Source organism: Microtus pennsylvanicus, chromosome 14 (assembly GCF_037038515.1).
Source record: "Microtus pennsylvanicus isolate mMicPen1 chromosome 14, mMicPen1.hap1, whole genome shotgun sequence".
Taxonomy (NCBI): Eukaryota; Metazoa; Chordata; class Mammalia; order Rodentia; family Cricetidae; genus Microtus; species Microtus pennsylvanicus.
The window spans coordinates 38,798,341-38,825,848 of NC_134592.1; the positions used below are offsets into that span (position 1 = coordinate 38,798,341).

Here is a 27,508-nt window from a genome sequence, read left to right on the forward strand (position 1 = left end):
GGAGCCTGAGCCCTAATCTGTTTGGTGATCCATTTCAGGGTTGTTTGGCCTGGGTGGGATAAAAGATTGCCAGGTTCCAGAGGCCCCTCAGATATTCTGATCGGTACCAGTGAAAGCTATGATCCCTGCCCAGGCACACCTAGATGCGGAGTGTGAGGAGCATCCGAAAGACATTAGCTATAACTGCTGAGGCTCCACGCCTGGCATCACAGTGACTCACCCAGCCTTCAATCTGGAGCTGAGGAAAGTACACAGTTGGGTGTCCCAGCTAGCTGCCAGCAAGGCTGGGGCAAGAGTTTTGAGTCATCTATCTGGTGCTTTTATGACTGCTATCAGGTGTCACATCCTGGGATGGGCCTGCTCAAAACCGGTAGCCGTCTTCTCAGTGACGATCAAAGGGCCACAGAAGACTCGGAGCAACTCGGTCCTGCTCTGCTCATGCCCAGGAGGCCACCACTCACCCGACAGCGGGGGACTGGATGGACCCATGTTTGTTCAGATTTAATCCATCCTCCTAGGTTGGAAGATTCCCCAGGTCTTAATTCTATAGACTTGCAGACACACTCAAGGGACTGATCTCTCTATCAACCACCTACGGTCCCCTCCATTCTGGCCCCAGACAGAACAAACCAGATGAAGTAAGGCTGATCTTCCGTGGAGAAAAGGGTCCACCCAGAAATGGGGCATTCCTGGTCCTCTGCAAGCAGACAGTTCTGTGGATGCTGTGAAAACAGGGTCCACCCTAACAAAACGCCTGCGCATTTCCACAACACTGCAAACCACTGCAGGATATTTCTAAGCCTCGGCCTTAGGATCCCTGCTCCTAGGAGCTGGAGAGGGAGAGAAGAGGAAAAGGCACTGGGCACCAGAAACTTGCTTATCTGAGGGGTTCTGCTTGCCCCTCGCAACTCCAGTGTGTTAGTATAATTTTGTCTTTGGGAGAAGAGCTAAAGGCTCACATGTGGGATTCCCACCCCAGACAGGATGCTAGGATGTGTGGTGGACAGAGCAGTGCACAGAAGCAGACGTGGCAGAGACAAAGTTCCCATCTCACACTCTGTACCTCACCGGACCTGGGAGCACCCTGGTGTCTCCTGTTTCCTGTGCTTAGACACTGAGTGAGCATTCCATGTCCCTTGACCCATGAATGATCCTCCCCAGAGCGGTCCCCAATAAGGAGGCCACACACAGGTTGGTCGGATGGCCAGCAGTGGTTACTGTACCATTGGCAAATAATGAAATGTGTATTCATCAGCAACAACCATGGGGCCAGCAAGACAACCTTCAAAGAGTACCTGAACTAAGTCCGTTACATTCTTTACAGGACACGTGCGTGCATGCACAGGCATGCTCACACTCACACACACATACACGCTCACACACATGCATCCACACACCCCACAGGATTGAAAGCAATAAATTATTGGCCTCATTCCCGCCTAGGTCCTAAGACAAGGCAGGTAAAGAGCAGAGTCTCCCCAGGCTGCTTCCTAGGTTTCCCCTTGGCTCCTCAGCCAGGCAGTGGCCAGCCAGTAAGGGAAGCCAGGACAGGACTTGCTCTCCTTGGGCAGAGTAAGCTTAAATAAAACATTTGGCTTCTTATCAGAGAAGTATTTACAAGGTAAGTGGCTCATCTGGGCCTAAGGAAAGTTCTCATAGGACCTCCCTGGGGAGGTGGGGACGTGCCAACACAGGTAGCAGGTGAGTTCACACATGCTCCCCAAACCGGTTACTCTTCCCGAAGAATGGAGGCACAGCCTTAGCGAGCCAGGCCTGGTGGAACATGCCAGTCCTCGACATGGTCGCCCTCTCCTTCAGGGGTCAGTCAACCCACAGAGTTCAAGGCCTGGAATTTCTCCCTCAGGTTTCTCACTCTACCCTGCTTGTTTGTGTCTGCTGGGTCCCTGGAACCTTCTTCCTTGGGCTGGTACTCTGAAGACTCCAGGAAACCTTGGCCCTGCCCTTTCAAAGCTACTGGTGAACTCGGTTCCTTCCCACTGCCCTCCTCCAGCCCCATAGTGGAGCTGGGATGTGGCCCCTTCTCCATGACAATCACTCGCTGGTTGTTCTCCAGGGTAAGGTCTGCAGTGATATACAGGGATTCCTCTCCATTCAGCCTGCTTTGGGGAGGAGACTCAGGAGGTGGCGGCTGGGAAGTCTCCCCATCCCCCTGGCGCCTCTTGGTGTTCATACTGCTGCAGCGGCCCACCTTGCCAGATACAGGAGGCTCTACTATGTTCTCAGGCAAGGAGCGGCTCCGGTTGACCAGCAGGCCACGCGGCCAGCTGCTCTCGGCTTGGGCAGCCTTGTCGTTGGATGTATACTTGGAGCAGAGCTCTCGGACATCAGGCCAGTTGAAGGTCTCAGTGTCGAAGGGGCTGAGGGGGCTCCGAGTGGAGGGCCGAGACCCCGAGGACGCGCTTCTTGGGCTGAGCGCAGAAGGGCTGAGGGAGAACCGGCGTGGGGAGGTCTCCGCAGCAGCAGCAGCAGAGGAAGTCTTGGAGGTGCCCTGTTCCTGAGCCATCAGCTGCTCATAGCTAAGGAGGGATAGCACAGGCTTCCTCCTGGCTGCAAAGAGAGAGAGAGAACAAGCTACGTGAATTACTGTGGAGAGAGAGAAGGAACCAGGAGGGGAGAGACGGGAGCCATCTTCAGCTGCAAGTGGGAACTGGAGTGTACAGGAAGAAATCCCACTTTACCCTCTCCCTGGTAAGAAATGAGGCCCCAGCTATTTCTCCAAGCTTTCTCTGCTCACCGTGAAGAGCTGGGGAGAGGGAGGGGGCAGACTAAGGCTTCAGTCAGGAGAGCAGGATGGGTCAGAGTATAAAACAGATTGCCAAGGTCACTGTACACCAATGGTGCCCGGGGTCCAGCATGGCCTCTTTAGAGGTTATTCCCCAAACCCGACAAAAACACTGGATTCTAATTGGCTTTCCTACTCTTAATCCTCCTACCCCCATCATACCTTTGCCCCCCGACAGCTCTCCAGCTTCCTCAGGCTGGCCAGAGATGGCGGGGATCTGCTCATCCCTGTCAGGAGATGCTTTATCCCACGGCAGAGGTGGCCTGGCTGCCTTGATGTTCTTAATCCGGAGGCTGTACTGGCGGGCCAGCTGGTAGACCTTGTTCTTGACCCGCTCACTCATATGGCTGTCCATCACGTGGGAGAGCTGCATGATTCGGGGGTGCAGTGGGGTGACCAGCTCCCCCTGGACACTGCTGCTCAGCTCTCTCACCAGCTCTTTCAGCTCCCGGGCCAGGTGGGCTGGGTTGGGTTGCTCGGTGGGAGAGGCACTTTCCGGAGAGGCCACGGCAGACTCCTCGGTGATAGCCCCCAGCTCATGCTCCTCCAAGATGAACAGCGGCTCTTGGAGCTCAAAGCCGTTGGCCTGGCTCTGGCCAGGCCCTGTCCGTGGACTTCTCTCTGAAGATTCCATTCTCTCCCATAGCTTCACAATTTCTGAAGATGGGCGGAACTCAGCATCTGTGATGGGAGCTGGGTCCCCTGTGCCTGACTGGCTGGGTCCTGGGAGGTCAAACAAGGCCCATGAGGCTGGCCGAGAACTCCCTGGCCTCTTATACCCAACTGGAGCTGCTGGCTCTGAATCTGGCTTGGGGAGGCTGTTGAACCTGGACACCGAGCTCCGCACCAATCCTTTCGGGATGTAGGAAAGGCTCTCCCGCCGCCGGATGCTGAAGCCTGCATCGTGGTGCTCTGCATTTTCGTAGTAGTTCTTGATTTTGTCCAGCAACTGCCGGTCTCGGGTGGACAAGGCTGATTCCTTCTTCTTGCAGGAAGATTTGTCCGGTTCCGTGGGGCAGCCTGAGCCTGAATTTGGAGATTCCGTTCCATTGACAGAAGGGCCATTGTCTGTGACCATGTCTGCACTGACGACCACTTCTGGGGTGGGGGGGTTGCTGAGGGAGTCCCCAGTGCTGCTCCATCGGGCTAGGCCCTTCTCACTGCCCTCCAGGCTAAGCACGCTGCTGCTCCGGCTGATCAACCGCGGTGTCCCAAGGCCACTGGACTTCCCATCCTCCATTGCCAGGCTGCTCCGCCGAGAGAAGCTACTGGCAAACCGCTCGGCAATGACACTGGCCTGGTCCAGCACTGAAGGTGGCAGCAGGCTCTCGGGCTCCTGGGGAGCTCCCAGTTCCTCCTCTTCCTCCTCGCTACTCAGGGCCTTAAGGTCCTCAGTGCCCTCAGGCTCCACAAAGTCCGCCACATCAACTGGACCATCTACCTGCAGCAGTCCCTTGGGGACATGGAGCTGTGTTTCCAGAACTTCTGGAGAGTCTGGCTCTGAAGGCATCTCCTCAGTGCTGGGACCTTCCAAGGCAGTCAAGGCCTCCTGTTCGGCCCCAGGCTCAGGGTCTGTCTCAACCTGGGAGGCAACAGGGAATATATTAGGGGTGGGGGTGAAACTCCTTCATGAGGCTTGGGGGACAAGATGGCACAGCCTGCTCTCAGGCCAGGTGGAGGTTCTGCAGCTTAGGACAATCAGAATGAGCAGGACTCAAAAGGTCCATTTATTTCTCTAGCTACCCTGCAGCTGCAGGACAGGCCCATGTCCTCACACCTAAGAAAAACAGCAGAAATGAAGAAGCGTGGCAGCCTCTCTCAGTGGCAGCCTGCATGGGAACTACATCCAGGGGCGGGGGGCCACATAGGCAAGAAGTATCTTGGAGATTCCCTTGCCTGATGTCAAGGCAGCTTGGGAGTCTAGGAATCAAATCCAGGAATGAGTAATTACGAATGGATATCCCAACTTCCCCAAAGATTCCATGGGGCCAGGGGCCAGAGGGCAATTCAACTGTGAGCTAGATCTCACTGTTGGAGGTGAGCTCAATCCCCAGATCCCACAGCGGAGAGAGACCTGTTTTCCAAGCTGTGTTCATTGATAGGCACATGGCCACATCAGCACTTAACACTTGGAAAACTCTCTCTCTCCCTCCCTAACCCCCTCCACCCCACAGTAATAAAGGTGAGGGCAAGGATTTGGCTTCTATCAGCCAACGTGTCTTAGCACCTGTGAGCCCAGTGTCTCTGCATATGCCCAGCAGATGGGCAAGGAGAAAGCAAACAGGAAAATTCCCTCCTGACCAGCTGGTCACTGGGCCCGTAAGCTGCTGGCATAGGCAATTTCCCAGAGCAGTCCTCTGGGAGAAGATCAGCACGGACACAAAATTCGGAAGCATCAGAGCAACTCCATAATCTGTAGAGCCGCACCCATGACTTAGAGCCGCGCCACCCACCACAGTAGCCACCAGCCATTCCAGCATCTGAGATGAGGCCAGCCCAAATCAAGACCTGCTGGGAGGGTAAGATACATCCAGATTTGGAAGGCTGTGTATAAAACATAGACTGGATCAGTAATTTTACTTTGGTTCTGTTAGGCTACATAAAATATGACATTAAAATTCACTTTTTCTACCCTTTTGAGACAGATTCTCATTGAGCCCACTATGGCCTCGCACTTGCTATGTATCTGAGGCTGGCCTGAAAGTGTCAAATCCAATTGTCTCTGCTTCCTGGGTACTAAGATTATAGGCATGTACTATCCTGCCCAGCTTCTCTTTCCTTCCTTCCTTCCTTCCTTCCTTCCTTCCTTCCTTCCTTCCTCCCTCCCTCCCTCCCTCCCTCCCTCCCTCCCTCCCTCCCTCCCTCCCTCCCTCTCTCTCTCTCTCTCTCTCTCTCTTTTTGGTTTTTGAGACAGGGTTTTTCCGTGTAGCTCTGGCTGTTCTGGAACTCACTTTGTAGACCAGGCTGACCTCAAACTCACAGAGATTCACCTGGCTCTGCCTCCCCGAGTACTGGGATTAAAGGCGTGTGCCACCACCACCCGGCTTCTTTTTATTTCTTAACGTGGTTACTAGAATATTTGGTGGGCTGGTGGCATAATGGAAACACGCATGACTAGATTCTAAACAATTTCAGTTCCACATAGGGCTCACCACATTCTAGCATTCCTAGACAGTACTATTCCCATGGTCTGAATCTTTAGTGGTATCCCAGAAGACTCCTGTTAGAACTTGCTGTCCTCTGTGAGAGCATGAACAAGTAGGGCCTTCAGGAAGTGACTCCATCATAAGGGTTCCATACTCACACCTCATAAAAGAGGCTAAAGGAAGCGTCCTTGCTGTGAGGATGTGACCAAAGCAGAAAGGGGATTCTCATCAAAGAGTGAACCCGCTGATGGTGCCTTGATCTTGGACTTGGCAGCCTCACTACTCTGAATGACACACTTTCATTGTTTACAAGCTCTTGGTCTAAGATACGTTGTTACAGCAGCTTAAGTGGACAGTTATATTCTATCTAGGGCCATCTAGGTTCTCAGTTCTGTCCTCACTGAGGCTCACCTGGGGTCTAGCTCATGACTTCATCCTTTTAAGAAAAGCAAAGGAGTTAGGTCCACTGCCCCCTCAGACGCTGCCTGGAGCGTACCCTGTCAAGCAGCTTTTCCAAGCCTCTTTTCTTTCTGGAGTAGTTGTGGGATACCCAATGGATATGCACATTCTATCCCTTTGCCCAGGTGGCCACAGCCAGGACTTAGGCATCCAGCATAGTTTTCAGAGCATGCTCATGTCCCCTCCAGGCAGCCTGTCCGAGGGTGCTCAGGGAAGGTCACCTTTGTTTAATTCATAGAAACAGGCTGGTTGCTAGCCAAACCACACACCCGGAGGCTGGCCAGGCCTCTGGAAGGGGTGAGGGTCAGGAAGTAGAGAGTTCCTTTGCTCAAGACACCCTGCCTGTAGACCTGGAGATACGGACATCAGGTCCCCTGAACTATCTCCCTCCCATCTGCTTGCTGCTCACCTCCGGCAGGGAAGAAACAGACTCGAAGCTCATGCGTTTCTCTGCACTGGTTGGAGACCGGTCGCTGGGCCTTCTGCGGCTTTTAGAGTCTTCAGACTCCCTGTGTCTCTTCCCCTGCAGCAAGCAGAAAGAAGTCAGTTGACAAGTGAGACCCAGTCCCTTCTGCATTCCATTCCAACATGGACAGTGGTACAGTCCCCAGAGGTACAGGAAGTACCCAAGAGCCAGTCCTATGCCCAAGCCATTCCAAACAACCTGAACTGCCAGGTCCAGGGCCACAGAAATCCTTTCAAAGTGTGCAGTTTTATAAAAACCCAGCCCACCCTCCCTTCCAGATGCAGTGAGTTGACCTTCTCACTTAACGGATGCCGGTTTTCCCCTCCCCCCAACCCTGTTAGTCCTGCTCAGTGGGTAGTATACCAGTGGGTACCCAGTCCTAGACCGGTGCATGCCAGGGGCTCACTAGAGCGTGACAGTGAGTGAGTTAAGAAATTGCTGACAGCTGGGGGGGGGAAAGGGACGGGGTGGGCAGGGTAGGAAGGACACAGGAAGGGACTCTCAGAAGGACATGCACATGCCAGGCTAACATGCAAAGAAGAAGGGAGATCAAAGAGACACCTCACCATAGCACCCCGGGAGAAAAGTAAAGCGTTGGCCCGATAGTGCCAGCAGTGGAGGGCAGCCAGCAGGGAGCTGGCAAAGTCAGCTACCTGCTCGGCCACCGCTAGACTCTCCTCCTCCTCCTCCTCCTCCGAGCCCGGGAGCTCTGGCCCAGGCACCTTCTCACTGCCTTCATGCCCTGCCAAGTCTTCCAGGGAGACTGGGAAGGTCTGCTGCTGCTCTTCCTCCTCCACTATTTCCTCCTCTTCCTCAAGCTCCTCCGTGGCAGCCCCCTCAGCCTCTGGTTGCAGGTCCTGTGCAGGGGGTAGCTGCCCAAAGTCCAGGAGGGCTCCGTCACTGCCTGCATGCTGTTCAGAGCACAAGAGCCCCCTGTGACCTGCCCTGTGGGCAAACCCCCTCCTGTAGGCAGCCAGAGATGGCTTCATATAAAAATCTACTCCTGCTAGGTGGTGGTGGTGCAACGCCTTTAATGCCAGCTCTCGGAAAGCCAGAGGCAGGCAGAGCTCTGTGAGTTCGAGGCCAGCTTGATCTACAGAGCTAGTTCCAGAACAGCCAAGGCTACATAGAGAGACCCTATCTCAATAAATAAATATTAAAACAACAACAAAAAAAAAACAAAAAATAAAACCTACTCCTAGATGTCCAATGCTGGCCTCCTCTGGAGCGGAGCATTTTATGTGGGAAGGGCTGAGATCCAGCTGGGAATAAAGTGTCTCCAAATGAGCTTATATATCTCGAGAGGAGGAAATAAGAGGACACAGGCCAAGCAGGCACCACAGGGTGGTGCTGTAGGAGGAAGACAGGGAGTGTCCCTAAGGGCCGATGGGGCAGTACTACCCACACTCCCTCCTTCCAGCCCCCTTCTCTGGCCTCTGAGGTCCAGCACTCACCTTCATTCCTGCTGCTCTGGCTGCTGACACCACCACAGGATCCAAGCACATGGTGGGAGGAGCATGGAGGAGGACACCAGTAATAAAAGAGAGAGCCTCTTTAGAGAGACTGGAATCCCTCGGGGAAGTCTCACAGGGGTCCCTACACTCCTGAACCCCTCCCCTAGTCCTGGCTTTCAGAGGGATGGCTGACAGCTCAGAAGCTCAGCAGAGAGTAGCACAGGTCTGGGCAGGCTGCTGGGTGCCCACTGCAGCCGAAGGAAGGGCATGGTGTATGGGCAGGGGAGCCAAGACTCTCTGCAGACATCAGGGGTGAAGAACAAAGCCATATTCCCTCTAGCTTATTCTCCATATCTCCAGCCAGCTTACTGCCTGCTTTCACCCTCCCACCCCACCTAGAGAGCCCTGACTGCCCTTCCGCACACACTCACCTTTGTCATTCAGCTGCCTGAACAGGTGTCTGGTCGGCTCTGAAGAACACAAACGGGCAGTTAGCACAGGCCAAGAAACAGCTGCACCTGACCTGGGTCCCAAGCTCACAGAGCCACCAGCCCATCACCGCCAGCCCAAAGTCCACCCTAGCTGGCCCCCAGCCACCCTAGGCCTCAGGGAGGCTTTCTTCACAGTGTTACTGAGGCCCCAGCCACTTCTCCTCTGCGGCACACAGTGAACGGCTCAGTCCTTGTATTAGTATGCCAGGCAAGGCCTTGGTTATGGAGTCATCTGAAGGGATCGGCCCCATGCTACCCACTTCAGACTAGATAGCCACTAGCCACATTTCCATCTCAAGCCCCTCTACCTCTACTACAGCATCAGCACACAGCTACGCCCCCACACCAAGCCCCTCATAGCGTGCAAGCCGGAAAGCAGGGGTCGCACCCGACTTTCTACGGCCCTTAAGGCCTGGCATCTCCAATCCTTGCTGCCTGCTGGGAAGTGATGCCCTGTTGAACAGGGTATAACCAGGCTCTGGGGACACAAAACACAACTATTAGGCTAATGGTGTTATTACACTGTACCCAGCCTTTCTGGGGACAGACTGGAAACAGTGCTCTTCCAGAGGACCCAGGTTCAATTCCCAGCACCCACACGGCATCTTACAACTGTCTGTAACAGGGGATCCAACACCCTCACACCATTGTACATAAAATAAAGTTAAATAAATTATTTAAAAAAAAGAAAGAAAGAAAGAAAAACAGAAAGTAAGCAAGCCCCAGAGACCCTCCTGCCTCTAACTCCCCAACAATGGATCAGAGACACATACAACTATAGATAGCAAGCTATTAATGTGAGCATCGGGAATCCAACTCAGGTCTCATTCCTCTGTGGCAAGCATATCAACTAAACTATCTCCCCACCACCCTCAGCAGATGTGAAAATGAGAAGAGGCTCATCTGGCTAGGCACCTGCTGCTGAGCCAGATCCCAGAGCACACAGGGTGGAAGTAAAGGACCGACTTCCCAAAGTTGTCCTCTGACCTCACACAAATGCCACCACCCTTGAATACACATATTAGACACACACAGAGAAATGTGTATAGTTAAAAATAGAAAATTTTAAAATGTAACAAAGCGAGAAACAGAAATATTCTTTTCTTTCTGTTGAAAGCTCATAATAAGAATATTTAAGAGTTTAAAAGTCATGACAGATCTTACTAATCTCAAAGTGGACTTGTCTGCCTGACACAGCTGTCTATGTCAAAGACCCCAAGGCTCAGCCTGGGCACCTAGGCTGTATAGCATGTGGTCTGAGTCCTTTGCGCATACAATTTTTGCCAGTCCATCAACTGATCTCTCCCACACAGGAGGAAGAAGAGCCGCTATAGGGAACATGCTAGGAGTAAGAGGATGAACACTCCTCGGTGTCATGGAAGGAATGTCACGATGAACATAGACCTGAGATGCAGGCCATCGCCACGGCAACCCGCAGTGCTGCCACCACCACATCTGGCAGCTCCCACACCATCAGTGGCACTGAAGCATCAGTTCCAGAAAAGGAAAAGTGCATCTGTGGTCAGTGCCCTCTTCTAGAAAGCTCCAGAAGATGAGGCATGTCTCAGGAAAGTTGATGAGTCTTTAAAAAGCCAACTCTCTTAGTATTCACAGGCTAAACTCTCTGTCACATGGAAACTTCAGCCTTGCCCATTTGCTCATTTCCTGACCGCCCTGGATGGCTGAAGTCTTGAGGTCGAGAGGCGACAGTTTTACTGAGCTGTAATTCACACACCAGACACGTCACCTGTGTATAAAGTACACACTTCAACAGCTTTAAGTGCCTTCACATAGCTGTACCCCAGTGCTGTGTGTGTGTGTGTGTGTGTGTGTGTGCTTTTCTGTGCTGAGGCATCTGTTGTGGTACTGAGAACTTGAACCTAGAGCATCAGCACAATAGCCACGTGCCCTGCCATCGAGCTATATCTTTATCTCCTAGGGCTAAAGTTCTGATGCTGATGTCAGAACAAACCATAGAATTAATACCATGACCATCCTAGTTAGCATTAATTGTTAGCTTGTCACAGCCTAGAATCATCTGAAAGTTTCAAATGAGTAACTGCCTTTATTGGGTTGGCCTGTGGGCATGTCTGTGATGGATTTTCTTGATTGCTCATTGACATGGGAGGACCCAGCCCACTGTGGAGGGCGCCATCCATTCCCTAGGCTACGGTATAAAGAAGCATTCTGGGCATAAGCCTTAGTGAGTCCGGTAGCAAGCAGCAGCCTCCATGGCTCCTGCTGTATGTCTTGGCTGGAAAGTGAGCTCATCGGTCACAGGTAATGCATGGAATAGCAAGCAGGTCTGCCTTAAGTTCCTGCCTTGACTTCCCTCAATGACCGACTATGACCTAGAAGTGTGAGCTGAGCGAATCCTTTCCTCTAAGGTGAGAGCATTTCATGGCAACACCAGAAAAGAAACTGTAACAATTGCCTGAATACTTCCATGTGCCAGACTCTCTCAGTGCCGAAACATGGCAAGCTAAAAGGGGATGTTAGAGAAAAGGGGAGAGAATTATAGAAAGGAAGAGAAATACAGATGGCCAGAGACCAATAAAGCAACACCCTAGTTTGAGGCTTTTAACTATAAAATTTATAGAACCAAACTAGGTTAGCCTAGAAAAGAGCCACCTGAAATAATAGCAAACACCGCAAACCTGAAAACTCTCCAGAGACCACCTGGCTCCACCTTCTAGAAGGTCAAAGTCCAGGTATCAATCACAAGTGTTCAAGGACCCCGCAGGTGGCGGCCAGTCAAGACCCAATCAATGCACTTGTGACTACAGCCGAAGCAAGAGTCTCAATCTAAAATCATTTGCTCTAAGCTACTGGTGCATCGGCCTCACTTCCAGACTCCACCATGGATTAATCCAGGTCTGTCCCTGGGCCTCGGACGTACTGGTAAATGAGAGAAAAGTCCAGCAAAAAAAAAAAAAAAAAAGGAAAATCAGCCACAGAAACACCCACACCGTCACAGCAGAGCTAAGACTGAAAAAGCAAGGTTTTCTCTTTCTAAACAGACACTTCATTCTAATAACTCCAGGAGCACATTAGCAAATCCCGTCATGGAAGAAAACCCAGGAGAGGAAAATGGTACGACCCAAAATAAATATTTCCTGTCTGGATTTGGTGCCACTTGGTCTAAGCTATTTTCCTCCCACCCAGCCTCTGCTCTGTCTCTCCAGAACTATCCATGATGTCCAAGTGCTACTCCCAGCTGGGCAGCCACGCAAGGTCTGGGTGGCTAAGAAGAGACTCCAAGTCCTGAATAACAAATATTCCCAGGCCCCTGAACAGGTGGACAGCCCCAGGGAGCAGAGGAAGCGTCTGGTGGAGGGCAGCAGGGGCGCAAAGAGGAAATGGTCCACAGACCACCCTCCTATCTCCCCCAGTTTTCTGAAAAGAGTAACACCCCCACTGTGCAGATGATCCCCAGCCTGGGCCAGGATCCTATGGAGAAGGTTCCTGTCCACAAAGCCCTTCTCTTACCAGACTGCCGGCGTCCTTGGCGCACGTGGGTAGATACCTCATCCTGGGATGACCACGCCTTCTTCAGCCGCTCTGGGCTGCAGCGATACCTACTGGGATCTGTAGCCAGGAGAGAAACAATCAGGCCTTTTGCTTCCCTAGCAGCCTACCAAGATGCTGCCCGCACAAGACTAGACGTCTTCCACCCACACCCGCCTCAGACGGTCCTAGATGCCTCTGGAGGTCCCCCAGCATCTATCTTCTTGCAACTGGGGACTTTAGCCACTGAGAGTCCAGATGTTTTAGCAGGAACGTGTTGTTAGTCACGCAACTGATCCCCACCCAGCCCTTGACAGACAGAGTCCCCATCCTTTCTAGACAAACAAGCTTTGCCCAAGATATCGCCTGACCTAACAATGCACACAATCAAGAACAACACAGGCAGAAAAGAGTGACTTACAGTAAGAGTCCATTTCCAAGATGGCTTCCTTGGCCTAGAAGGGAAGGAGACCCCCATAGTAACCACCTGACTGTGCCTCGCCTGCCCACCGGAGGACTCACACGGGGTCATGCCATGGCATGTGCCAACACCTGCTGCCCACCAGAGCCAGCAAGGGAAGCTCTAACAGATTCTTGGGAACTGGGTGAGGGGACGTGCTCTCCCCGAAGCCCATCTGAGAGAACCCTAGGAGCCAACCTTCTGGGGGATGGTGGCATGGTGGTTCTCCAAGATGAGTCTCTTAATGTGGTGAGTCCAGCTCCGTTTCTCCTCCACTGTCTTGGCCTAGGAAGGCACAAGGAGAAGGAACAAGGTTTATTATTCCAGGTCAAAACTGCCTAAGTACACTCAGGACTTCTGCCAGGGGCGGGAGGGCAGAGGGAGTAAGAAGGGCTATGCTTGGGTGTCTGCGTACACCTCGGAGAGGTGCCCGCGATGATCTCACCTTTACAGATGGAGACACTAGGGCGTGGGGGCTGTCAGGGAACAGGGAGTCGCATGCAAGTGTGCTTAGAAGTTCCCCAGTCCCTTGCGTAGGCCGCTCCTCACCTGGATGCTGTACTGCTGCTTGCTGTGCTTATAGTGGGTAACGGTGAAGCAGAGGGAGTCTCTGGTGCTTTCGATCAGCATCAGTGAGGAGCACTGGGGGCAGAGAACAAGATAATTCAGCAGGAGGGAAAAGGACCCCAACCCTTGAGACAGTCTCAGAAGTCAGCAGGCACTGGAGCCCGATGAAGCCAGAGGGAAGCTGAGGAGCCAGGGTCTGTGGAGAAGGGAGCATAAGCGAGAACAGCTTCGTTACCGGAATGTGACCCTTGTAGACGAAGTGATCACCCCGCTTCTTGGTGATGAGCAGTATCTTGTCAAAGAGGAAGAAAGTCCTCTCGTTGCGCACGCGGTGTACGCGGAAGGTGGCTTCCAGGACCAGTTCTCCATAGGTGGTCAAGTCTGGCCCCTTCCAGTTAATGAGCAGTGACTGGATCTCCTGCAGCAGAGCGGCCCGAGTCAGGCCTCACTGTCCCCGGGGAGGTCACCCAGTCCTCTCACCCCAAAGGCTTCCGTGGATACCACCCTTCCACTCCGTTAAGCACGGTGACAGTACTCCTTCTCCCAAGCCTTGCCACCTCCCAGCCCGGGGCACCTGCAGCCGAACCGCGTGCTCATGCCTCCTCTTCATGTCATTGATGTACCAGGCCACACACGTCATTGTGTCGATGGCCTCCTCTACCACCTCGAAGCCATCCTCTTCTTCATCAAAATGTTTGGCGATTTCCTAGACCAAAGACAAGCGTCTGGGAAAAACCGGTTCCAAGGCTCTGCCCGGTACCCCAGCCCAGATCCCGGGCAGGAGCCCTGCACTACCTGGAGCAGCAGGTGGTACTTGAGGATGCGCTGAACGGGCTTCAGCAGGTAGGAGCCCAGAGGCAGGGAGTGCTGCAGCAGCGCCTGCCGGTCTCGGAAGAACTTGGCCTGCTGCTTGTCCTGCATGCACTCCGTCAGGGCTGCCACTGAGCTGGGAGAGGGTAGAGTGAGAGTTACCGCCTGGGGGATGTCCGGTGAGGAGGCAGGAGCCCCACACTCATCAAATGGCCCCCTCTCCCCAAAGTCACTCACTTGGGATAGTTGTTGCAATACTGAGTGTAGATATCAAACTCTTGGCTCTAAGGAAAGACGGGGAAAAAGAAAACAAAAATGATTTCAGGGAGAAGCTCATCTGACTAGAAAACATGGGGAGACCAAGGGACAGGCTCCTGACCCCCTGAGCACACTGTCATCCCTGAGACCCTGCAGAGCCATCTTTGCATCTGTCTAGGGCATCGCATCCACCCACCAGCCTTGGACAGGGAGCCCCAGGACTCAAGTGCCATCTTACAGTGGGAAAGTCTATCCTAGAAACATGGGACAAGGAGCAAGGATCTGGTTCTTTCTTACCCTTTCCACAAAGCAGCTGGCCACAGCCACAGGGTCACTATTGCAGCTGTCCAGGTCTCTGAGAAGCTGGCTAGGTGAAGGGAGAGAGGCCATTAGAGCCACCTCTGTAGCTCCACACACCCCTGCCCACTCCCTCAGACAAAGATCATGGCTGGCCCCGTGTGGCACTGAGTCGCAGCTTCCACCCTGACTAAACCTTGCCTCAGGCGGCAACCACAAAAAGAATCCAGCATGCCACAAAAACAGGGAAACACACGTTTTCAGCAAGCAGCAGCAGAAAAGGAGCTACCAGTACCCACCTCTGAAGGGGACACAGCTCCTCTGTAGGCAGGAGTCAAACACACAAAAGCAGAGATTAAAGGGGGATAAGGACAGAAAGAAGCAAAGAGTGTTCCCAGACGGGAGGGTGCAGGGAGCTGAGAGGGACGGGCGGGGCTGAGCACTCCGATCTTGGTAGGGAGGACTGCAGATATACTGGAGACAGTACTCCCCTGCCTCCTCCATCTGCTTCCCTCCTCTCTCCCGAGCTGCCTTCTCCACACCTTCCTGAGTCCTGTCTGCACCCTCCCCTCCTACCTACACACTGCCCAGACTCCCCCAGCTGCAAGGGGACCCAGTCCCATCAACACCACTCTGTAAACTGTTTCTCTTGATAGTACCCTTGTCTAACTGTGGTCCCACAGCAGCAGATTCAACCTTCACAGACTCATCAAGCCTGTTTTGCCTGGACTGTGTGATACACTAACATAGTGGTTCTCAATCTTCCCAACACTGAGACCCTTTAATGCAGTTCCTGCAACCCTTTAAGACAGTGACCCCCTCACAACCATAAAATTATTTTCATTGCTACTTCATAACTAATTCTGCTACCGTTATGAATCATAATGTAAATATTTTTGGAGATGGAGGTTTGCTGAAGGGGTTGCGACCCACAGGTTGAGAACTGCTTAATGGGTCAGCCCTCCAGGGAATCCTTACTTCCCTTGGGATCAGTGGGAAAAAAGAGAAATAAACTCTAAGATATGTGAGATGATATAGAAGGAAGAGAACAAGCGTGCAAGGCCTAGCAGTGTGCACAAGACCCAGAAGGTGCTGGAACCAGCAAACACGTGACTTCAAATCAGAACTCCCTAGAAAGGTCAGCTGAGGCCCTCTTCCGGCACAGCGCTTTGATCTTAAGCAAGGGTAGCCTTCAATTCCCTGTCTTTGTAGTCAAGCCTGTGGGTCACAGCCATGTGTCCAGCCATCCAGAGATTGTCCCCAGGCTCTCACGTGTGCCCCAGGCCAGAACATACCTGTTCAGTGCATAGATGCTCTCTATGTTCCCAAAGAGGGCACTGACTTGCTCTGGCTTCAGGAGCCCGGGAGTGTCAATGATCTTCAAGAGGTAGTCCTACATGGAGAGAAGTATGAGGACCCTGCACCTCTTGGCTTGGTCACCTAACCCCCGAGTCACACCTTAATCCATACTGCATTGTGTGACTATGACACGAGTTCACAGGCAGTGTGCACTGTCCTGAGCCACAGGGATTTACTCAAAAATTCAAGTCTACTTGGCAGCTTGGAATGCAACCTTATTTGGAAACAGGGTCTCGTAGATGTCATTAGTGAAACCTCTCAAGATGACATCATTCGATATTTAAGGAGGCTCTAACGGCTGATGTCCTTCTAAGAGAAAGGGGCACAGGCATAAGCCAGGTGTTGGTTAGGAGCTAGGATAACGCAGTCCCAGGCCAAAGGACAACAGAGGAAATTAGCTCTGGTTTTCTGCAATCCCGGTACTTGGGAGGCAGAGTCAGGAGAACTGCCTTGAGTTAAAGGCCAGCCTGGGATACAGAGCAAAATCCTATCTCAGAAGAAACCAAACCAAGAGCCTGGTGAGATGGTAAAGGCACTCGCCTAGTGACCTGAGCTCAACCCCTAGAGCCATGAAAAGACGGACGGAGAGAAGCGACTCCACAAAGCTGCCTTTTGACCTCCAGATGGGCACTGTCCACCCAGACACACACACACACACACACACACACACACACACACACACACACACACACCCCACACTTCCTCTGCCTCCTGAGTGCTGCAATTAAAGGCTTTGGCCACCATTCCCAGCTTTTAGAGTTATTTACTCGTGTATTTTATGTATACGAGTGCTCTATCTTCATGCAGGCCAGAAGGGAGCAACAGATCCCCTTACAGATGGTCGTGAGCCACCCTGTGGGTGCTGGGACTTGAACCCAGGACCTCTGGAAGAGCAGCTAAGTGAGTGCTTTTAACCGCTGAGCCATCTCTCCAGTCCACATTTTTTTTTCTTACTAAAAGCAAACAGTCTGAAAGAGAATTCATTTCTGGTGCTTTAAGCCAGGAGGTTTGTGATAATTTATGGCATAGCCTTAATGGACTCCCAGCCTGCTCCTCACGAGGCAGAGGGATCCTCAGCGGCAGGTACATGTCACCTTTCCCTCTTTCCCTGTGTGCCTCACAGTGTGGAGCATGTACTTTTGCCAGCCCTATTCATTCTGCAGGCAAGGACCTGGGCCCATACCCAAGGCTCCACAGCCAGGAAACAGCACAGTGGGGAACCTGGATGAAACTGCCCAGATTTCATCCCTGCAGAGCACCTAGGTCCCCCTACTCAGGCTAAAGCCTTTCTCTTTGCTACCACAGTGCCCATTCCCCAAGCACCTACAAGAAATTCAATTATCCTATTTGTGTGATGGAAGATGGCTCGGGGTCATAAGGAAGCATGAGAGGCCACAGTTCCCACCAGGCAGGTCCCCAAAGCTTCCTCCTGGCCTCATGGGAGGCAGATATACAGAACAGAGATGTCCAGGGGGAGCCTTCCATCCTGGGGCGGAGTCAGGTTGTACTTAAGAGTTGGGCCACTGAAGAGATGCCCAGCCCCTCCCAGCCTCAGCACTCACCTCCACAATACTCCGCAGGTCCTGTACATACATGCGCTCTGTCTCCACAATCTCTCGCACCACCCGGCCCAGGTAGCTGAGCTTGTGGTGGGCAGGACTTGTCCCTGCACGGCCGTTGAAAGGGGAGAGGGGTCCCTTCATGTTCAGCCAGCCGCTGGAGTTGTTGTTGCTATTGGGGACGTGCCGGCCCCAAGGGGAGCCTGTCCCATTCTGGGCTGAAGCCTCGGAGCTGGTGGGCTCCTCCATGGCACTGTGGCTGTCACGGGAGGAGCCAGATGAGGAAGTGGTGGACATTAGGCTGGGTGGACGCTCCTGGCTGCCATCTTGGTGGAGGGCAGTGGAGACGGGCATCCTGGCATCGCTGCCCGGGATTGTCACCTCGGGGAGATTCTGGAATAAAACAGACAGATGGAGGGTCAAATTCTGAGTAGCTACAGAATCCGAAAGAGGAAGGGAGGTTGCTGGAGACAGGGAGGGCACACAATGGGAAGTCACTGATAGCAGGTACAAAGTCCAGTTTGAGAAGATGAAAACAGCTCCAGAACGGATAGTGATGTGGGGACGACATGAAGGGACTTAATGTCACTGAACCACATTTACGAATGGTTAAGATGGTAAACATTAACTTTTATATATTTTACCACAACTTTTAAAAATAAGGTCAGTGAGATGACATAGCTAGTAGAGGCTCTTGCCACCAGGTCTGGCAACCTGAGCTCCATGTCTGAGACACACAAGGTGAGAAAAGAGAACCGACACCCTGCAAGGTGACCTCTGACCTCCAAGTGTGTGCCTCAGCTTGCGCACCGCCTCCCAAATAAATGAATGGAGGTAATTTAACAAACAATACAAAAAAAAAAAGTCTAAACATCGAGAAAAGCCATTCCCTCAAAATAGGAATACTGACTGGCAAGGATGCTCAAGCTACATCCTTTCTGGATCTCAGCAGCTCAGCCTCTATCTTCCCCAGGGTGGAGATACATGGTCTACACTAGGAGACAGTAAGTTCTCAGAAGAGCAGAGAGGGTCTACGGTACCTTCTAAAGAACTCAAAACGCAGTCCTAGGGACTGAGAATATAGCTCAGTTGATAACGCACTCACCTAGCATGCACGAGGTCGTTAAATTCAATTCTTAGCATCACTTAAAACCAGGTATGGCTGGGTGGTGGTGGTGCATGCCTTTAATCTCAGCACTCGGGAGGTGGAGACAGGCGGATGTGAATTTGAGGCCAGCCTGGTCTACAGAGTTAGTTACAGGACAGCCAGAGATATACAGAGAAACCCTGTCTCAAAAACAAAAAGCAACCTACCGGCATGGTGGCCCACCCCTGTCATCCCAGTACTACTTAGAGGCAAGAACATCAGAAGTTCAAAGTCATCCTCAGCCATCCAGGGAGTTCCAGGTTAGCCACAGCTTCATACCTAAAATCTATCATTAACAAAAAATGCAGAAAGGAAACTAGACAAACAAGCATTGCCACTTGGGCAGAGTGCTTGGCCTCTCGGGGCTTTACCTATAACAGTGTACCCCAGAGCTATGTCCTCAAGGTGATGCAACCTGCTGCCTGCCCTCGGAGCCCGGCACAGTGACTATTCCACAAATCATCAGTACATGATGATAAGGGGCAGCTCTCAGAATGTGCATCCCGCGTGCCTGCCTATCTATGCTGGCCGTCGTTGCAGAGGGATGAGCCAAAAGCTGTTTTGTTTTTGTTTTTTCGAGACAGGCTTTCTCTGCAGCTTTGGAGCCTGTCCTGGAAACTAGCCCCTTGTAGACCAGGCTGCCCTTGAACTCACAGAGATCCGCCTGCCTGTGCCTCCCGAGAGCTGCAAAAGCTGGCTTTTTTAAAAAAAAAATGTATTTATATATTTATGTCTGTGTGTGTGTGCGTGCATGTGGAGGTCAGAGGACAACCTGTGGAAGTTGGTTCTCTCCTGCCGCCATTAATTTCATGTCTTCAATTAAATTCGCATCATCAGGTCTGGCACTTTCACCCACTGAGCCGTTCCACCAGCACAGGCTCTCAACAGTGTCACACCAGCATGTAATACTCTCCGAAAAATTGCTACATCTTGGAGCACCAGTGGCTCCACCTGCACTGAGCGGGAAGAAAGGGGACGGCAAAGAATGAGCCAGTTTTACCCCTTGTCCCACTCCCAGGCACCGGGTGTAGGCAGGCGGTCCCTGACTCAGCCACACCAGGAAATTCCCCAGGGCTGAGCAACAGCTGAGTCTTCCCTCAGCACGGCTGGGCAAAGCGGCATAGAAGGCAGGAAGCTGCACCCAGGTGAGGCAAACACAGTCACAGGTGAACTTTATTCCCTGAGCAGATGGTACTGCTCACAACCCACTCCAGAGAGAACACCTCATACCTACCCACGGGACCAAAGCTGCCAGAACCCTCCATGGCTTGCTATTTCCTCAGGGGAGGAGCAGGGAAAAGAGGAGGAACCTGAGTCATTAGTTTGGTGAGGAGGCGAGGACCCCAGGGACCTCTCTCACCTTTACTGTCCCTAGAACTCATAGGCTGCCAGACCAGCCTTGGCCGACAGGATCCATAACATGCAGTCGCCACTCCAGCCTGTTTTCTTGTGTCTCTACCCTGATGTGGAAACCAGGGCCTATGGACTCTGCCTTTTATACACGTTGCCGTCTCTGCCTGCCATTTCTCCTCCGTACCTACTCCACGTCGTTCTCGACCTTCCCGTCTCTAGAAGCCTCCCCATCAGCGGCAGACCTGAAAGCCTCTGCTGTGCACTCTTGTTGCCTCAAGTTTTCTCTTCTGTTAACTCACTGTAACTGTGACCAGCTTGAGGCCCTCTGCCCGGGGCTAACAGTTACACAAGCAGGGATCGTCAGGACCAGTTTGGAGAGTAGCAATGGCAAATAAGTTGACTTTTTTTTTGGCAAGGTTTTTTTCTCCGTTTTGTGACAGGGTCTCTAATACCCAAGGCTGGCTTCCAACTCCCAAGGATGTTCCTGAACGTCTGGTCCTCCTGCCTGCATCTCCGGATTCCTGGGATTACAGGAACAAGTCACCGACCTAACTTATGGGGTGCTGGGGCTCAACCCCGAGGCTTTGTGAACGCTAGGCAAGTAGTCTACCGATGGAGCCATATCCCCAGCCTGTTGCTTTATTAAGATAAAAGTTGAGCGTGTTCAGACCCACTTATGGGTCAACACTAACCAGTCAGGCCCTTCTCACAGTCAGCATTTTGGCCCTGTGTCTCAGCTAAGGGATTTTATGCAGAGCAAGGTGCCTATCACGTGACAAGTGACGGACCAAGGGCAGCTCTAGGATTGGTGCTGGTGTTTGCCTCTGCCTTAGACACAGGAAGCTAAGCCTTAGGGGGACCACGCAGGGCTGCTTCCTCCTGCCCTCAAAGACTTCATGCTAACCAGCTGCACCCTTCTGCAGGGAGACTGGGCCCAAACTCTACCCTGACCTTGACCTCTAGTTCCATCGGTCCCAGCTGGAAAAACAACCAGGCAAAGACTACTGGCCTGAGATCTTTCCCAGATTAGCCCTGGGGTCATGTCAGCTCCTTTGGGGAGGCTAAACGGAAGAGACCCAAGTCCCCAAAGGATGTCACAGCCAGTAAGGTCATAAGCCTTACAGCCTTACCTTATCCCCACACGCACACACTATCAGGGGTTTACTCTATGAAAGGAACCTTCTGAGAGCCACTCGTAGGGACCCCACTTCTTTAGTTAAATACAGCTACCTGTTTGCAAAGCCAGCTGTCCTGTTGAAAGCAGAAAGTACCTGCCTGAATCCCCCAGAGCCGAAACAAAACAGATCAGTCACTTGCTCAATGGTCCAAGAGCTGCAGGGCACTGAGTCTGACCTATCCCTAACAACACCGTGCAGTGGGTGCTATTCTGAGTGCCCTTGTACAGATGCAGCGTGGAGCCCACCAGACTTGAGCATGTGGACTCCAGCCGCCACACTCTCACAGCCGCTACCTCCCTAAAGGACCTCACACCTGTCAGGGCCGTAACAGATGCATTAGTCATGGCCTCTGGTTTCCAGGGCTTTGATGTAGGATAAGCTACAAGAGCATGGTGACCATCCAAAGGGCTGAGAAGGCTTGTCTGGATCTGCACCATGTGGATGGCCTCTGACAATCACTCTAGCATTGGAACAATACAGACTCTGGATCAAGGGGTCATGGGCCACAGGTAGGCAGTGAGCAAAGGATTCCCGGGATCAGATGTTCCATGTCTCAGATGATACTGCTGTGATCTAGGGTCCTACGCATGATACAAGGTCCCCTCTCCTAGGCAGGAGGCCACAAAGGGTTCAAAGAACCCCAAGTGGTGTTGAGTATGTTAGAGCAGGATTCAAGAGCGGATGGTCAGGCTGGCCACCCCACGTCACTGCTGTGTGTACAGTGCAGGCTCCTAGGCCAGATCTTACCCAAATGCTCCCTTGGGCAGGGCAGCCTGTCCTTCCTTCCTACCCGATGAGCAGTACCCACCATGCAAGAGTCACCCTAAACCAGGACAAGCATTTGGTTCCTCAACCTTGTCTGTTCTGTTTTTGTTTTTTGAGACAGGGTTTCTCTATGTAGTCCTAGAACTCGCTCTGTAGACCAGGCTGGCCTCGAACTTAGTAGATCTGGTTGCCTCTGCCTCCTAAGTGTTGGGATTAAAGGTATGCACCACCATTGCCAGGCTTAAACTAAACTTGCCTCTGAAGAAGGCAGCAGTCAAGAGTCAAGCCCACCCGTCCCCAGCCAAGCCTCCAGATGTCTCCTGCAGAGGCCAAGTTCATCTTTCCGCACGATTCATCCCTGTCACCAATCCTTAAACCAACCTTCCAGGGAACCGACTCTCAAACCGTACACTATGAAGCCCTTTGAGACATTCCCCCAAAGAATCCAGGGACAGGAAGAGAAACCCACCTTTCCTCCCTTCCTTCCACTTCCTCCTCTCCTTCTCTATCTAAATTAAAATGTATCTACTCCCTTCCTCCATGCACACATATGTAAAGTGTATTCTCCGCCTCCCAAGGACCTTCCCCGGGCTCCCCAGGCAAGGAGGCAGGCAGGCTGCAACAGGTCCTTGGATTCCCAGCAGTAAACTGGAGCCAAGTCCCACACCTTTCCCTTCCAACTATGCCTCAGTACTGTGCCCTCAATGTGACCCAAAGGGGGATACCCCCAGGTCCCCAGACATAGCCAGTGTCTCTTGTGTTGTCCTCAGGCCTCCTCTCACTGAGGGAATTAAGACCCATTCTTCCCTCCACAAAAGATCCCCCCAAAGAACCCCCTGGAGGCTTCTGGAACTCTCTTGTTGAAGGTCCTGGAGAAACCCCCAAGAACTGGCCACATTCCCTCAGCCCATCTCTGGCAGGTAAGCGGAGAAGGCAGGAGAGGGGAAGAGCACGCTGGCACAAACCCCAAGTCTGGCAGGTGGAGATGTTGGAGACTCCCTGAACATATTCTGGCTCACCTCACCCTTTCACCTATTGCCCTTCACCCAACACCCAAGAGCTGAAGCCCCACAGCACCACGCCTACCCAGCAGCCCCAAGAAAAGGGGTAGGAATGGGGTTCCAAAGGTAACTGGTCCCTGTGGCCCCCTTTGCACAAAGATGGCAGTCCTTCCCCAGAGATGGCAATACAGCCTCCATCCACTGGCCTTCTGGGCCTCCCATTCCAAACTCTCAAGATTGGGGTAGCCAAAGGACCTTTGATCTTCCCCAGAGCAACCCCAATCCCACTTTCAGAACTTCCCTAGAGGGTGCCAGGAGGAAGCCACAGAGAACAGGCACAACTTTTCCATTCAAACAGGGCAAGGAGCAACACAAACTTCCTCTGAGGTCTCAAGCAAGCTCCACAAACCGCTGGGCTGTGCTCTCCCCACAGCTCAGCATACCCCTGCATCATACTTACTTCCTAAGTGTTCCCAGAAGCCTCGCTTTTGCCGGTCTGTTCTTAAAGCTACACACACCCCTCCAAGGTTCTCGAGGGAGGGAGGGCTCTGAGGAGGTGTGGCTCTCTGCCACTATCCCCAGTGTATTGCTCATGGGTCCATTCCACGCCTCCTAGAGACTCAAGAGCCCTGAGTCCCCGCAACACTCTCTGGGGAGTGATTGTGTTCAATGTGAGCAATGTGTTCTGGAGAGGTTGTGTGAACAGTGTGACCGGGGTTTCTGGGCCACCCAAACCCAGCCCAGCTGGCTCAAACTCATTTTCCCACCACCCAAGAGCAGCAGCAGCCCTTGGCTGAATGAGAGGCAGCAAGACCATGGTTGCTAGGAAGGACAGGACTGGTTGCCATGTCAGTGGGGGTACTCCCACCTGAATTCCAGAGAAGGCCTGTCTGGGACTCCTGGTGGGAGTCCAGAAAACTCAGCTTGGCCTTGGAAGGGAAGGAAAGCCCCTGGCAATGGGATTCAGAGGGAGGAACACTCTCCTACTTCCTACTGCCCCTCCCCCCACAACCTAAGCCTGTGTTTAAGATGCTTTTTCTCATACTGGGAAGTCCCCCGACCCCCTCCCTCTACACTAGGCCAACCACTGCTTGCTTTCAGAATCACTCTGCTTCAACCATTTCTAATCCCTCCCAATGTACTGTGCCCCACCGAAAACATCCTCACCCCAATCCTTGGAACCTGTAGCACCTAAACGTACTTCACACCGTGATCAAATAAAGGATTCTGAGGAAGGGAGACGACCTTGGATTATCGGAGTGAGCCCAGCACAATCATAAAAGGCAGGCAGCAGAAGCCCGAGTCAGAAGTCTGTGGAGAGATGCGACCCTGCTCTCTTTGACCGTGAGTCAGAGGGCAGCAGCTCCGAACACCCATGGGCCCAGAGTAAATTCTATCCTCCCTAACTTGAAGACTGGAGGACTGCGGTGGAGAGATAGTTCAGTGGTTAAGAACACTTGCTTGTACAGAGGACCCAGGTTCAGTTCCCAGCACCCGTGTGGTGACCTCGTACATACATTCAGGCAAAACACTCATACACATAAAAAGAAACAAATCTAAAGCAAAGTTTAAATGCTAAAAAAAAAGTGTGTGTGTGTGAGTGTGTGTGTGTGTGTGTGTGTGTGTGTGTGTGTGTGTGTGTGTGTGTGTTACAGCAGAATAGGAAGCTATTGTGCTTCTTTCCACTCTAATGATCCTGGGTATCACTTGACACATTGATCCATGAGGTTGACAGATGCAAGCGTTTCTTCTGGACTAAGTCTGAATGCCCACTGGGAGAGCTGCAAGACCAGACCTAGAACACCTCTCACCGTTCCCACAGTCAAGAAACAACTACACTGTGCTTGAGATTGAGACCTAAGCTAGTTCCTCCTGGAAGGACTCAACATTAGTCACCGCCAGCAAGAGTCCCAGGAGCCAAGACAGCCAGCACCAGTGACTGATGGTTCACCCCGGCAACCTCGTCATACTTGGCCCGGCAGAGGCTGCCCTGCCATGCCACAGACTCAGCAATCAGTCATAAAAGACTGGAGGAAAGGCGAGAGCAGTCAAGTCTAGACATAGGACTGCAATGATAAGGCCTCCCTATAAATATCCCCCCTCAAAAAAAAAATATATATATATATAAAAGCAACCTATCAAGATATTTCACTCACCCAGAGGAAGGTAGATACTTTTGCTCACTGTTGGGGTTAGTCAGTTACAGCTTCTGGCAAATCTTGCCATTTACAGAAAAAGATACAAAGTAGCAGGAGAGGAAGCAGGCAAGGCCTTGGAAGCAGCCAAGGTCCCAGAAGTCCGTGCTAGAGGCAACTGCAAACCTATTTCAAGTGCTCGGAAGCCACCACTTCCCTCATCTCTATGTTTAAAAATGTTTTGTTTTGGTTTTTCATTGTTGTTGTTGTTATTATTGTTTTGTATTTTGATTTTATGTGTATGTGTGGTTTGCCGGAATGTATGTCTGTGCACCACCTGCGTAACTGGTGCCCATGGAGTCCAGAAGAGGGCATTGGATCCCCTGGAACTAGGGTTACAGATGGTTGTGAGCCACCATGTGGGTGCTGGAAACTGAACCCAAGTCAGCAGTTCTTAACCACTGAGGTTCTCTCCCACCCCTCATCTCTAGATTTAAAGGGATCAGGTGGGGCTGGGGATGTCACTAATTGGTAGAGCACTTGCCTAACATGTACTAAGTCCTGGGTTCAATCTCTAGTATCTAGTATTTACACACACACACACACACACACACACACACACACACACACACACACACACGGCACTCAAGTACAACCAGTACTACTTATTAGCAAACTTCAAGAACATGACTTCAAAACCCAGTCCTGAAAAATTACCCATGTTATTAGTCGTTGTGCCCCCCACCCCACCCCCATTTGGGAAGCTGCTTGCTTTGAGGCCTAGAATAGGGCGATAGGGAACTAACTACAAAAGGAGAAAAGGAGCCACACCTTCAGAGCTACAGCATCAGCACCTGAGATGGCTTCAAAGGCACAGGAGACGCACAGCGGGAATCTACTGTGACCAGCAGAGTTCTCAGCAGCAAAGAGATGATGCGTGCATGAAACAGGTTAAAACGCACTGAATTTATACCACGGGTCTTGGAACTGGGTAGACCTGATTTGAAGTCTAGGTCCTCTACTTTCCCACAACTATATGTGGCTTTCAATTGTCCAGCAGCAAAGTGGTTACAATACTGTCAACCTCACTGACTGTCACCAAGACTGGAGTACGCAGGCAACCTGCACATCAGCATACAGGAGCCCAACCAAGAACCTGAGGGAAAACACTAGCCCCAAAAGCACCAGGATGAAATATTTTTCTGCCTTAGACCTCATTTTTTACCCACCCATATCTCAAACTATGTCTCAGCAGGTAAAGGCTTTGCCACCAAGCCAAATGACAGTGAGTTCAATCCCTGGAACACACATGTGCGTGCAAAATAAATAAATGTAAAATAAGAACAATAAAGGTTCAAGTCAAACTCTGTGAATCAGCCTGTGCTATCCCATCCCACTAAACCAGTGTTTACCCGTCTATGGTCCCAACACAGTTCAGACCATGATCTCATAACCTCGCAAGAGCAGTTTGACTGATAGCCAGCACCAACAAGCACAGGTCAGGGAAAGTCCTAGGGCTATCGCAGCAGGACACATTCCTCAGCATCCCATAGGGTGAGACGGCTGGGTCCTGGGGAACCACCAGTCCAACAGGACAGTCAAAGCTTTGTAGGAGCAAAAGCACAAATAAGCGACCAACCAATCCCATCCTTCACGCTAGTCCCTGGCTTTTAAGCACAGCTTCAGGTGGAGCGTTAGGACAGGGGACAAAAGTCAACGCAGCAAAGAAGACAGCCAGTGTTCCTGAGTCACAGAGAATAGCAAACAGAAAGAAGAATACAAAAGAGCCCAGGACTGCCGCCAGCTGCAGTGGTTTGGGTGAGAATGGCCCCCAAGAGGCTCAGACATTGAATGCTTGGTTCACAGTTGGTAGATTTGTTTACGAAGGATTAGGAGGTGTGGCCTTTGTTGGAGGAGGTGTGTCGCTGGGGGTGGGCTTTGAGGTTTCAAAAACCCAGGCCAGGCCCAGCCTTTACCCATCCCACCTCAGACCTATAAATCAGAAGTAAGCTCTCAACTTACACCTAGTGCCCCGCCCACTTGCCTGCCTGCCCACCTGCTTACAGCCGTGTTCTCCACCATATGGTCACGGACTCACCCTCTGGAACTGTAAGCCAGCCCCCAATTAAACGCTTCTCTACTATAAACTGTGTTGGGTATGGTGTCTCTTCACAACAACAGAACCGTAACTAAGACGCCTCTGAAGGGGCCCTAACTGTGTCCCCAACACACTGGATGTACCTCCAAGAGATACAAGGATGTACCCTCCTCAGAGATAATGATAGCTGCCCTT

At 52.0% G+C, this 27,508-nt stretch overlaps 1 protein-coding gene across 18 annotated transcripts in view; it reads right to left on the minus strand.

The window, feature by feature from the left end:
- Nucleotides 1-1,192: 1,192 nt before the first annotated feature.
- Plekhg3 (pleckstrin homology and RhoGEF domain containing G3) overlaps nt 1,193-27,508 on the minus strand; it is a 42,444-nt gene continuing 16,128 nt past the window's right edge. For 2 of the 18 annotated variants that reach the window (XM_075948848.1, XM_075948864.1), the window contains exons 2-19: nt 17,640-18,029; nt 16,014-16,111; nt 14,719-14,788; nt 14,401-14,447; nt 14,149-14,299; nt 13,928-14,059; nt 13,589-13,771; nt 13,336-13,428; nt 12,985-13,071; nt 12,748-12,781; nt 12,309-12,407; nt 9,208-9,297; nt 8,760-8,798; nt 8,329-8,351; nt 7,441-7,785; nt 6,818-6,931; nt 2,966-4,385; nt 1,193-2,568 (exon numbers count right to left, since the gene is read on the minus strand). In XM_075948848.1, the coding sequence (XP_075804963.1) occupies nt 1,826-2,568; nt 2,966-4,385; nt 6,818-6,931; nt 7,441-7,785; nt 8,329-8,351; nt 8,760-8,798; nt 9,208-9,297; nt 12,309-12,407; nt 12,748-12,781; nt 12,985-13,071; nt 13,336-13,428; nt 13,589-13,771; nt 13,928-14,059; nt 14,149-14,299; nt 14,401-14,447; nt 14,719-14,788; nt 16,014-16,111; nt 17,640-17,990 (4,119 nt within the window). In that variant the 5' untranslated portion in view covers nt 17,991-18,029 and the 3' untranslated portion in view covers nt 1,193-1,825. Of the gene's footprint in view, nt 2,569-2,965; nt 4,386-6,817; nt 6,932-7,440; nt 7,786-8,328; nt 8,352-8,759; nt 8,799-9,207; nt 9,298-12,308; nt 12,408-12,747; nt 12,782-12,984; nt 13,072-13,335; nt 13,429-13,588; nt 13,772-13,927; nt 14,060-14,148; nt 14,300-14,400; nt 14,448-14,718; nt 14,789-16,013; nt 16,112-17,639; nt 18,030-23,540; nt 23,618-27,508 lie in introns of those variants that run through there. The other 16 variants (XM_075948855.1, XM_075948851.1, XM_075948859.1 and 13 more) reach the window with 13 other exon arrangements.